This window comes from Lepisma saccharinum, chromosome 8 (assembly GCF_977018435.1).
Source record: "Lepisma saccharinum chromosome 8, izLepSacc3.1, whole genome shotgun sequence".
Taxonomy (NCBI): Eukaryota; Metazoa; Arthropoda; class Insecta; order Zygentoma; family Lepismatidae; genus Lepisma; species Lepisma saccharinum.
This window is the reverse complement of record NC_139236.1, coordinates 22,706,547-22,719,531: the sequence shown is the minus strand read 5'-3', so window position 1 is coordinate 22,719,531 and position 12,985 is coordinate 22,706,547. Positions and strand designations below refer to the sequence as shown.

At 38.0% G+C, this 12,985-nt stretch overlaps 1 protein-coding gene across 4 annotated transcripts in view; it reads right to left on the bottom strand.

Annotated features, from left to right (window-relative positions):
* Nucleotides 1-2,254: 2,254 nt before the first annotated feature.
* The window catches only part of fry (microtubule binding protein furry), a 1,034,138-nt gene continuing 1,023,407 nt past the window's right edge, over nucleotides 2,255-12,985 (bottom strand). For all 4 annotated transcript variants that reach the window (XM_083126340.1, XM_083126342.1, XM_083126341.1 and 1 more), the window contains 5 exons: nucleotides 11,379-11,672; nucleotides 8,826-9,014; nucleotides 7,514-7,722; nucleotides 6,131-6,231; nucleotides 2,255-4,448 (listed from right to left, as the gene is read on the bottom strand). In XM_083126340.1, the coding sequence (XP_082982466.1) occupies nucleotides 4,288-4,448; nucleotides 6,131-6,231; nucleotides 7,514-7,722; nucleotides 8,826-9,014; nucleotides 11,379-11,672 (954 nt within the window). In that variant the 3' untranslated portion in view covers nucleotides 2,255-4,287. The remainder of the gene's footprint in view (nucleotides 4,449-6,130; nucleotides 6,232-7,513; nucleotides 7,723-8,825; nucleotides 9,015-11,378; nucleotides 11,673-12,985) is intronic.

Sequence of the window (12,985 nt, the reverse complement as noted above, 5' to 3'; positions counted from 1 at the left end):
AACCTTCCGGCACCTGATTGAAAGTATGCCTGTGAGAGTGAACGCTGTCATCAAGGCTAAGGGTGGGTCAACACTGTATTGACTGCCAGTGTTCCCGATGGAGAGTTGCCCAAACTTGTACTTTATTTTCAGGTGGGTGTCCGGATACTTCTGATCACATAGAGCATTTCAAGTCTGAGTATGTGAAAATATCAAATGTTAACCGCGCACCTTTATATATGTATATGTATATGTACCATTTAAATTAATTGAATTAGAATTTTTGAACACATTGGAATCACAGAGACCCTTTATATTGTTAATATATTTGAGTTAATGTGTGTGTGAGGAAGGGGGGAGGGTCAGAAGCGGTAATACGTAAGGTTGAAATAGAGCAAGTATCCTTGAATTTTTTGTAAAGTTTGCCTTGAAATTGTACTTGAATTTTATCATGGTCCTAGAGTAGCCACCCTGAATAGACCAAAATGAAAAAAATGTAGCTGTTGTGCATTCCTACAACAAAGTTTCATTGAAAACAGACTGGTAGTTCTTGGATAAAAAAATAATAATGTATAAGGCTGCAATGTAGCCAACTTATGGAAACAATTTGCGGAGTTTTGCTTCTAGTGTCGGCCCTATGAATGCTGGATGGACCAAGTTTGGAAGGACACACACACAAAAAAAAAAAGTCTTTGAGGATATGTAATGGCCGTCCCCCAATTAAAAAAAAATAATTTTAATTTATGGGAAATTTTGAAAATTGACCCTTTGCCCCTGGACCCCTAGTTGTCAATTGTCACACGATGTTACTTTTATTCCCATTATTGCATGTAAAAGTGAAATAAATCAGCAAAATTATGTGGTTGAAGAGTAATAGCCTATTTTGTAAGACCTATCCCATAATACTCAGTGAAACAAAGGCTTTTTTCAAACTCCACTTCAATTGATGCATTGTTTTGTGATTTGAGTATGCCATACCATCATATGTATACAAATGAACAAACAAGGCAGAAAAATATCATGTGTATGTAGAAATTTCAGCGACCAGGCTTGACCAGGTCTCTGGCATACTGTGTTATTGCTCTACCAACTGAAATACCACCGACCTTCATAGCATAGTGTACCACGACACCTGGGTTCGAATCCTGACCATGGTATGGGTGTTCTTCGTGATTGTCCCTTCATCAGATCACTCATCCTCATCATCGTGATTAGCCATAAGTTGCAGAAAAGTGAAAATAAGTTAGTTCAATCAAACTGATATACCGAGCCACCTCCACCTTCCTTGATTTTTTCCAGGTGCTGTTTTACCTATGTGGTAGTGCTACAGCAATGGGATCTGTTGCCTTTGAAACACAGATAACATCGACACTGCCTAGTTTCTCCCGGTCGTAAAAGTTTTCAAGAATTGGCATATTAATTGTTCCCAAGTGGTGCTAAGAAGTTCGCTTCTCGTCCATCCAGAAGGGGGTTACTGCCAGTGGGAAGATCTTTTCCTGTTGTCCACTAAAGGTTAAAGTAGGTTGCTCTTACTTTGAAAAAAAAAATTGCAAGTCGTTGAAATATAAGTTGAGATTTTCCTTAACATGCTAGAAATATACCATGATTCAGAAGTGATGGTGCAAAAAGAAAGACCTCTACAGAGTACTAAAAACAGTAAGCGGCCAATGACGGAAGGAAATGAAGGTGCAAGGTCATGTTTTTGTTTGTGTGACGTAGTGTAGCTAAACATGGTTAGGAGTGCCGGTGGTGCAGTCTCTCAAAATGACGACATCGAAGCAAGAGAAAGTATTTTGCATGTGGGAATTTGCTTGTACAGTCACGGACACTTCTGGGTTGTAACGATACCATTGACTTGCAATAGAATCATTACAACTCAGAACTGTCCGTAACTCTACAGGGTCTATCCTGACAGTCCAGCGACACTTTCGAACAAAATTCAGTAAGTGCGCACCACATAGAAACCTTATGCCACAAATCCTTGACAAACTAAAACAGTGGAGTCTATTTCTGAGGATATGCTGGGGTATGTCTGGGCCGAACTTGAGTATCATCTTCATGTCTGCTGTGTCACCAATGGTGCCCACATTGAGCACTTGTAATGATGCAAAAGAAACTTGGTTAATTGTATTTTAATTTCATGTCAATATGGTTGCAGTATGTCATTTCGTATCGAAATAAATAATGTTATTTTACACCATTACTTCTGAATCACTCTGTACTTTACTAGGCATATACTTTTGAGCATTGCAATATAAACAAACAAACATTACATTACACAATGCATATTTATTGCTTTCACAATAACATAAATTACCAATTCATACAGTAATTACAATACTGACTTAGACACAAGTTACATATTTGCATTTATGTTGGCACAAAGAACCATCTACAGAGAGAAGTCACACTAAGGAAACATGTCATCAGTTCATCTTTGTGCGGGAAGAAATGAAAATCCTAGTAGAAAACTGTTAGAAAATTTTAAGTTCATTACAAAGTGTGCTTTAAAATAGCCTGTGCTCCTGTACTAAGTTTCTGTGTAAAAATATGTATTAATCAGTTATTACAAATTAGTAGAGATACTACTTGTGTTTGTGAAAATCCGAATGTTCAAAAAGTACAATGAACTTGCCTTGTATTTCCACCATGATTGTGTAGTAGTAGTTTAATAAACACAAAAGGCAATTTCTATAGATTAATAAGATACATGTTGCAGATGGTCAGAAATAAAAATAAAACTATTGTAAATAGGATACATACATCTACAACAGAGAAAAATCTTGTAAGCTATTCAGATCAGGCAATCGCATGCATATGTAGAAACCTACTTAAAATGCCAATGTAATATGCTAAAATCTTATCATGGGAAATATACAAAAAAATTCAATTTTTATATTTTCTAAATGTTGAGGTTTTTACTAACTCAGTAAATACATATAAATAATAATTGAGAGATGCATAAGAGGTGAAATTAAGATAAGTATATTAGCATGTGTAACAAGTTCAGTGTATTAACGCAAAGTATATCTGTTTCGCCTACATGGGTTAGCAGAATGTAGATTTGTTGCAAACATATTCTGTTTGTTAGAGTTGTGTAATGATGATTCTTAACAGGAATATTGGTATCATGGACAATCTATGTAAATATCTTGAGCATTAAAAATACTACATTTTTTCCTGTGGAGCCAATGAGAAAACATTCACAATAATTTCCAATGACCTGAATACATTAGCATGAGACTTTGTATGTCTCAAATTGGTAAGTGCAACAACACTGCACGGTGTTTGAATGGAAATGTTATTTGTTAATTCAACAGTTCTTGAAGTTTGCACAAGTTCATTTCTTCATATTTGAAAAGTTCGATTAAATATGTGCTTAAGACACTTGCACAAATTGTATGAATAAATGAAAAAAGAAGACACTATACTAAAATGTTATTTGATGGGTTTCATGATTCACCTCTGATGCTTCCTCTCATAGTGAAAAATAATAATTACACTCATTTGCTATTTATTTTGACTGCAATTTTTAATATAGTCACTTAATATAATATAAAAGATCTTACAAACTGTGATTGGAGAGCTGGAATTTCTCTCTGTGGCTGTAAATGCATCTCACCAAGCAAAGAAAGAAGTTACCAATCAGAGAACTTTAGACAATGATGTTAGTATTAGAGCACATATACATTTGTGACCCAATTTCAACATGCAGGCATTGATATTTTCTCATACATTATAAGCAACTGCATAAAGGTGACAGAGAAGATTCTAAATCCCCTTTCTTTACATAGAATGTGTACTTTAGTACAAAGGCAAGGATGCAAATTTGGACCCCTTTGTATGTGATTACCTCTGTATTTACTAGAAAATGTATATGCATGGCCTTTACCAAGTTTTGTTAGTTTTCCCTCTTTGAATGGCTAGTGCTTGCAACTGTTCTTGATAAGCAACTTTAAATGCAACAAAAAAACTCATATACACATGAAACACATGAGACAATTGTTTTCTTACAACATAATTACATAGTATATATGACATGGAAAAAAAATCCACATAATCTACACTTCACCCCTCATTCATTTCTTGCTTCTCTTACACAATTAACTGAAATATAATTTACCACACCAAGCTTTTCCCCTTTCTCTGGAGTGGAAAGGTGAAATATACATACACAAGCTTTGGAAAGAAACCGTCCACTCTCATCACATTACAGAACAAAGTCAGTCTTGGATACATGTCGTAGAATATGTTAAAATGTGTAGATACCTAACTTAACAACATGTACTTCTGGTGGGACAAACGGATTCAACATTCAGTCTTCTGTAGAGCAGAGTCGCTGCAATATCTATGTTCCTTCATGTAAGACTCCAGCGCATTGATCGCTCCTAGGACTTGGAAATATGCTTCCATGAGTCGACTGCACACCTCTGCTAAATCCTGCTCGGTGCGAGTAACGGCAAAGACATCTGTGGGGAGGCAAGATCAATTTATTATTATTTTTTTATGTTTTCAATGCCTACACTAGCATCTGCAGATGACGATGGTGTAACTGGCTAAACGTTCCGACTACTTTCCCCTTGTACTCATGGCTGACCAGGAACATTTTTTACATGCAAGACTGAATACACAGCTGGGCCCTTTAAATTTCCATTCTAGTAAGACCGGCTTAATTTGGATGTATAAGATCATGGATGCATGTAGAAGAATTCATTACAGCTTAAGGTGTAACTAACAAGGTAGTTCAACTGAGAGCAATAACAAGGGTTGGAATAACCGACATAACAAAGGTGATTTTACTGTCAGCTTTTTATAAGGCCCATCATTTTTATGAGAAACAACTTTGTTGCTCAAGTTGACCGGGACTTTCGTGTGAAAAAAAATATGAAATCATGTGCAAGTGCTTGTGAAGAATGAAAAAGGCACTGTCATGACATGCCCAAGATAAAATGCGCAGAGGACTTGCACCAAACTGGCAGCAAGCAGCATGTCTGTAGCTGTGCATAATCAAATTTCCTGGGAAGGATAATGTTAAACTAGCTGAGCTTTTGAGAAGATTGCAAGCACAGTCTAATAATGTCACAAACAAGATGATACAAATGTTGTCAACAGGTTGGGGAAGGACAAGTGTTGTGATGAATGACCGCAAGGACATTTTCGTTTGACTGCGGTTATTGCACATGTTGAGCAAGTCAGGACATAGCAGTTAACATAAATATCAGTGTCAGCAGCGTGGAGACAATCATTCATGAAGATTTGTTGTCCACAAAGTTTGTGCAAAATGGGTTTCCCCACAGCATGCATTTGATCAGAAGTGGGCATCCATCACAATCTGTGAAGAGCTCGAACTGATGAAGGTGACACAATTTTTTGCAGTTAATCATTTTGTGTGATGAAACGTGGATGCACCATTTCACCCTAGAGTCCAAAAGCAAAATGCAGCTGCCTACTGGAAAGACCTTGGGAACTGTTTTCTGGAACATGCAAGGTGTTATTCATGCCCAGTATTGCTGCACATTGATGAAGGGTGCTGTACGAAATGCCAGCCAATCTCGCAGCAACAACTCTGGCTAAATTGAGTCCCTTCAAGAGCACATCGGAGAGGGAAGATGTTCTGCCTCAGCTACGACAGCAGCCCAGTTCTTTATACGCCAAAGGAATCTGTGTTCTTCCACAATAATGGCAGCGGTTCGTAGATGCACACAGGGAATACTATGAAAAACGAACATATTTTGGTGCTCCTCTGTTGAAAAATAAAAGTATCAGTCAACCATGAACGACCAAAGTATTTCATAATGAAGGTAATGCACTTTTCACTTCTGCAAGACACCACTAATAGGGCCATGAAGAGTGCAAGGGAAGATGTAAAATCTGATTACATAAACTTGGGGTTCCACTGTGCAATAAAATTCCATTTAACTTCAAGAATTGTAGTCTTGAGTTGATGAAATAATGTGATTTAATCTTGCCGACATTTTTCCATTAATCTCAACACAGATCTTATTTCAGAATAGTTAGGAAACTAATTTCATGTTAATATTTTTGCCCTGTATAACTCTTCTAGATTTATAGCAGTGCCATGAAATATTGTTTCAACAATTCTATAACATAAAAATGGACCTAAAATACTCCTAAAGTATTGAGAGCTTACCTGTCTTATCTTTGGCTAAAAATTTGCACAACATATTAAGGATTCCTGTTATATCATCATCTTCACTAGCTGGGAGAAGTACATCACTTGACCAGACACATCTGAAAAAAAAAGAAGGCATTCAAATTCAATAACCAGTCATAATTTATTTTACATAATTAATAGGGCAGAGTCGCACTTTGAACTGATACTGATACTCTCAAGTCCCACTACCATCAATGAACTGAAGGACAACATCCGAAGAGAGATAGCGGCCATCCCTGCCGAAACCCTGTGCAAAACTATGCTGAACATGACTGTTAGAGCCAAAGAATGTTCTCGTGAAGGTGGTGTCCATCTCAGGGATGTAATCTTCAAACACTGAAACAGTGCAAAACTCCCGTCCTTTGGCAGGGTTTTCCATATATTTGGTAATAAATGTTGCTTCCTACATGCTCCACATATGCATTTGAAATGTGTCCCATCAATATGGCCCACCCATTATATATATATATATTCCCTCTCCCCCAATGAGATAATGTATTTTAAAAGTGATCCCTTGACCAAAAATATGCATGTATCTTGAAAACATAGTAGAATATAAATATTCTTGGGACCTTGTTATTGTAATTTTTATGCAATTAAATATATTAAGATTCAATAAAACTCTTAAAGCCAATAAAATATAAATAATTTAAGAGAAGAGCCAGTCATCTTTGAAGGAATGAAAAAAAAAAACACAGTTCAAATACAGGGCTACCATACATCATACAGGATTCATTCGATTTCAAAACAATGTATTTTCTAAAGTATTGCACATACAGATATGAATGATTCATGAAAGTAACTGTCAAGTTTTCCTCACATTCTACAAATATTCTATGTGTGTCCCTCTGGCCACACGACACACATCCAAGCGGTAGTCGAGTTTCACCCATACATTTTGTAGCAATCCAGTGACCTGAAACTGCCGATACCACTGCAAAATGCTCTGTTTACATTCTGGTTCTTTTCTGTACTCTCTTCTGAATGCACACTGAACTGCCGTAATAGATGAACATCTCGCATATTCCAACACACAAAAACTGTTTTCTCGGTTTGTTGCCATTTTGTACAGGCACTGCACTTGTGCTGCCAACTGGTGTGTCACGAAGCAAACTTGGTGAGCTATTATATAACAGTTATTTTCATGTATCATTCATATCTGTATGTGCAATACTTTGGAAAATACAGTGTTTTGAAATCGAATGAATCATTTATAGTAGATCTGTATAATGGAGTTCTGTGTATACCCTAGTCCAACAAATTATGGATGTTCTTCTCGTTGGATACTAGCAATTATCTGTCATTTTCCCAACTTTCCCATCAATATGTATTCTCCGCCCATCTGCAAACACAACTAACCTGTTTTGCCGTGCATGCTGCAAGGCTGCAGACCATTTGGAATTAAGGATGCTCTCCATGAGTGATTTCTCCAGCTCTTTGAAGCTCAACACTTCCACAGGTGGTGCAGGCGAAGGGGTTGGGGTACCCTGCTCGGAATCCGTACTGTCTTCTAAGGCTTTCCTCAGCTGCACCTTCACCGTTGCTACTTCCCCCGACAGATCTAGAAGCTGTAAGAAACAATTTATGCCATCAATATATTGCTATTTAAGGCTGCAACTGTCACATACATGCATGAAATTGGGATGAAACAGATTAATCAGTCAACCCACACAGTCATAACTGATAATTTTATTGTTGTGATATATCTATACAGGGTGATTGAAAAGTCTTGAACATTTACCTTATATCGCTAATGAATGGTGTTCAGGATGGGATAAAATACACTGTTGTTTTCCAGCAATACCCCATTTTGCCAGAATCGTTTGGAACTACCTCGCTAACACCTTCCCCGATAGGTGGATCAGCCGTGGTCACTAAGACTTTGGGTGGCTTGCTCTCAGACTTGACTCTCCTAGACTCTTTTGTCTGAGGATTGATTAAGTCTAGGATGTGCCAAGTAAACATCAACACCATAGAGCAAGTGACACAGCGAATAGCTGCAGCAACAGGGGAAATCACGCCAGCTATGTTGGAGCCTGTGTTCCGGTCTGTGCAAGAGAGGTGGATGCTATGCCTAGACAGGGCAACCACATTGAAATGTACTGAGTTTGTCTTCTATTATAGAGTAATTTTCAGCAGTACTGTCAATTTTGTCAATAAAATACTTTTTGATTAAAAAATTAATCACCTGGTATTAATCCTGTAATTTGGTAGAAGTTTTCCCCAATTTGTTAATATTTTTATGAATATTTACATATAATTCACATGCTTTGATTTTGTAAAGGAAATGCATAAATGCTGCCTTTCTTTTTCAAAGCTAAATTCACCTGGTTACAAACATTAAGTCAGGAGGTTAATGAGCCATCATGTTCTTCAAGGAACATTACCATTTCATTCTGAACTGGTAGTCAGTGGTGCCCGAGGAGGGGATTGGTGGAGGTTGCAGGCCCCATTGTGGTCCACCATTTTTTAAAAAAGGATATTCCCCTGGGTATACTACTGTTGGCAGTGTTTTCGTAAATTTCATATTGGTACTTGATTGATATTTTGTAATTTTCTTATTTTTTAGCATCACTTTACTGCTACTTCTACAATCTGTAATGTAAACCGAATATTCTACCATACACACACAAGGGCATAGTAATTTCAGCTAAATATGAAAAAGAATTACCTGGTGCTTCTTTGCTGTTGTTGCAAGAGCTCCCACCATCTTATTACAAGCTTCAAGTAAAAGGAGAAGCTGGAAATGCAGCTTATACAAAGCTCTTCCCACATCAAGTAGTATATCATCCACAACGGTCTCCGACGAACCCTCATTCAAAATCTGCAACTTCACTGTAGACTTCATAGCATCCAGACACTAGAACAATAAAACATTTCCAGTTAATGCAAGAGAAATGCATTACATCATCATTATTGTAATGCCTTGTTCTAAAGGAACACACCCCTTTCATATTTTTCTTCCAACTTCATGTCGACTCCCAGTCATAAAATTTCAAAATAAAGAATATTCCTGACACTTCATTTTTTAAAAAAATGTTCATTTTACCTTTAAATCACAAATCACACAGATGGTTTTGTCTACAATGTTACCTCAAGATAAATAGCCACTTATTTGTTAAATATATACATGTCTACAGAAGGTTGTTCAGGATATATTCACTGCCATCTTTGGGATTGAGCTGGAGGGATGGTGTAGCTATTGTTCTGAGTCGCGTATCACAGCTTGCAGGTGCCGGAGTGTCATGTGCATAGCTGTCAAATAGTGCCAAAAGTAAGTCGTTATTGGGAAGTGAATGTCAAGGCCTTTTTCCATGCACTTTTTTCGAATGACCGGATAGTAAAACAGTGTTGGGAGAATGGTTAGACCGTTGGGAAAACCATTGTGAAAGAGATGTGTCCCGGTACACACAACAGGGTCTGCGTTGTTAAATGTTCTCCCAAAAAGGTACCCGTAAGAGGACATCTGTGAAAGTATCACCTGTTGTGTTCCAGGAGATTCAGTGAATGGCATGCTCGGAAAATCCAACCCAACGTGAGATAGCCAGGAAGGTGCATTTTGTTCCTTTCACTGTGAACATGACCAGCCATAAATGTTTCGGGCTGCAGTGCATTTGTAAGGCCCACATGCACCACATTTCTGAATGCTGAATCAACTGCAGAAAACTGTATCAAAGACACCTGGTGGGATTCAAATGGAGAACTGTGGTCACAATGGACAAAGCATACATTTCATACATTTACCTCACTGCCAGTGGTCACATGTGGTCGATTACATACCATAACACTGATGACAAGGGGTGTAGCAACTTTATTCGCTACTGCCAGGACACTTTTCTAAGGGGCTCATGGTTGTCACCAGATTCAGTTATGTGGGCAAGTGCAGCCTACTTTCAGCCATTCATTATGACCCCCCCCCCCCCTTTCTGTAAAGACATTTCTTTTGCACGGAGAGGACACTTGAAACGTGTGCATTCACATGGAAGGCTGCCATACTGCCCTTTTTTAAAAAGTATTGGAGCAGGGCACATGTAAATGTATGGCCAATACTTGGGCACATATTGCGTGCACCTATTGACAAAATTCCAACCTGCCAGTGTTGCCAGTTGAGGTAATATGCCCCTAAAATGGCACTTTTTCACTTAACCCTTCAAATGCTGCACATGACACAAACAGGTCACAAATGACAGACGTACAATGTCTAATTATGACCCTTCGACACTTTCTTACATAGTATCTTCCCAAAAGGGGCATTCTAGAAAGAAAAAAAACCACAGACTTCCACCATTGATTAATTTATAGAATTTACAATATGGAGAAATTTGGTAATGTTAAGCATTGAAAAATATCTTGGTGGATGAGGCTTTATAATGCAGAAAAGCTCATGGGTTTCTGTCATAAGTCATCAAAGTTTGGGGTTTTGAGACTTTTTTAAACCCATTGCATATTACGATTTATTTAGTATAGATGCAGCAGCAGTGTAACTGATAATTATTATTACAAACTAATAAATGTATTATTATGTCCTTGGGGAATCTCTTCTACTACATAGAGAGATGAACAAATAGCTGTTTTTTTTGTTTTTTTCGGGGGAGAGGATTTTAAAACTATAAATACACTGACATAAATGTAATAGTAATTCTCACATATGTTATAACTTGTACCCACCTCAATCTAGGAGTATTTTTTAACATTAGGGAGATGTACCTTTTAATAAAGGTATCACCAGGTGGAGGCGCAGAGTTTAATATCTCACTTTAAAGGACTTAAAAATGAACCCAAACAAACGAGAAAGTTAGGGGGCAAATTTTAGTCAAGAAGTTTGTTTTTTGATCTGAAGCCTGCATTTTACATTCTACTACTTGATCTAAATCCAGATCTTGTGCTGGAATGCCAGTTAACTTAAATTTATTTCTTATATCAAGTACCTTCAACATGAGCATCTTGCTTTTCTCTGCAATCAAATGAGTAAAATCTATTTACTTGGGGAAGGATTTGACTTATTGGTTGACCAGTTGACTTACTGGTTTGATCCCTCTCCTCCTCATTATTAATGTGTATTTCTGGACTGCAGGATGTGATCCTATCACCAAAAACACAATCGCCATATCCCACACCCTTCAACATAAATGGCATGATTCTGGGAACTTTCTGAATCAACCTCGTACATAAAACTTTGTGTAAAATTGTTGAGAGATCTTCTAAGGTCCATTCCTTAACTAACCTCGATTACATGATCCTTCTTGTCCAGAAACGTTTCCAGGTGTTCCTGAATCTCGAGCATTCCGAACCTGATGCAATCCATAAGCCGGGGACTAGAAACAGATTCAGGGCAGAACCACACGTATGGGGGCTCTGCACGAACCACCAGAAGATCACACACTCCTGTCAGCTGCTGGACTAGGTTGTTCACCGCTTCATTTCCTCCAGGTCGTGTGGGAGAGGCAACCCCAACGCCACTTCCAGAAAGGTAGCAGCATGCTTCTCTTGTCAGAGATACTGTCTTGTTGCAAACATCCTGGAATTTACACACATACATCAAAAACAACCACTAAGAAATGGACAAATATATGTGGTCTGTTAGGAAAGTAATGAGACTGGCAACACTGTGCATGAACCGGCAACGCTGCTGCCCCCACCTTCACACGGCAGGTAGGCGAATGCTTGCCGTTGACTCAGTTTCAACTTGCTACAGTTGCTACACGATTGTTGAGAGCATCTGACGTGAAGTTGTGTTTGTGAGGTGCGTTACGAAAATGGACTGGCAAAAGTTTGAACAACATTGTGCCATCAAATTTTGTGTTAAGCTTGGCGAATCCGCCACTGTGACTTATGAAAAGTTACAAAGGACTTATGGAGAACATACACTATCTAGGGCACAAGTGTTCAGATGGCACAAGTCCTTTTTAGGAGGCCGAGAACAAGTGGAAGACGAACCTCATGCGGGAAGACCTTCAACCTCAAAAACGGATGACAATGTGGAAAGAGTGAGGTCTCTTGTGAGGTCAGATCGTCGATTGACGGTGAGAATGATCAGCAGTGAGTTAAATTTGAACGTGTGTACCGAATGAAGTCCTTGCAAGACCCAGGAAAAGGGTTGCACGTGTGCAACCAGACATTGCATGCACTTGGATGCTGCACCACGACAATGCAGCATGTCACACGGTAGTCTCCATCAATGAACTTTTGGCAAAAAAAAAAGCATTCCTGTGGTTCCTCAGCCCTCTTATTCGCCGGATCTCAGTCCCTGTGACTTTTTTTATTCCCCTTGCTCAAATACCACTTGAAAGGATGCCATTTTGATACTTTGGATAATATCCAGAAGAGCGTAACCGACGAGCTAAAAGGTATTCCAGCAGAAGCCTTCCAGCACTGCTACGAACAGTGGAAACAACGCCTCCATCACTGTGTAGCTACCCAAGGGAACTATTTTGAAGGGGATAACCTTGATTTGTAAAAATAATAAAATTCATCGTTTACAGAAAATCGGTCTCATTACTTTCCTAACATACCACGTATAATTCCTAGGATGGGTGGGATAGGAAATTTTCTGACAATATCTCCACATTTCATAAATTTACTATTAAAAATAATTAATTGAAAAGTTAGTGAAAACTGTGGTTTTGGACCTGGAATTCTTAAATTTTACAATAATTTATTTTACCATCTTCTTTTTATCAGTATCTTGTTATAATTTATGGACTAAGTCTTGATGCTGCTGCATTCAACACAAGCAACTTACTTTTTTAAAATGCTTTCCACGTTTTTTTAATTATGCAATACAAAAACACAAATAAAATCAATGGTATACAATCACTTTTGATTACGTTG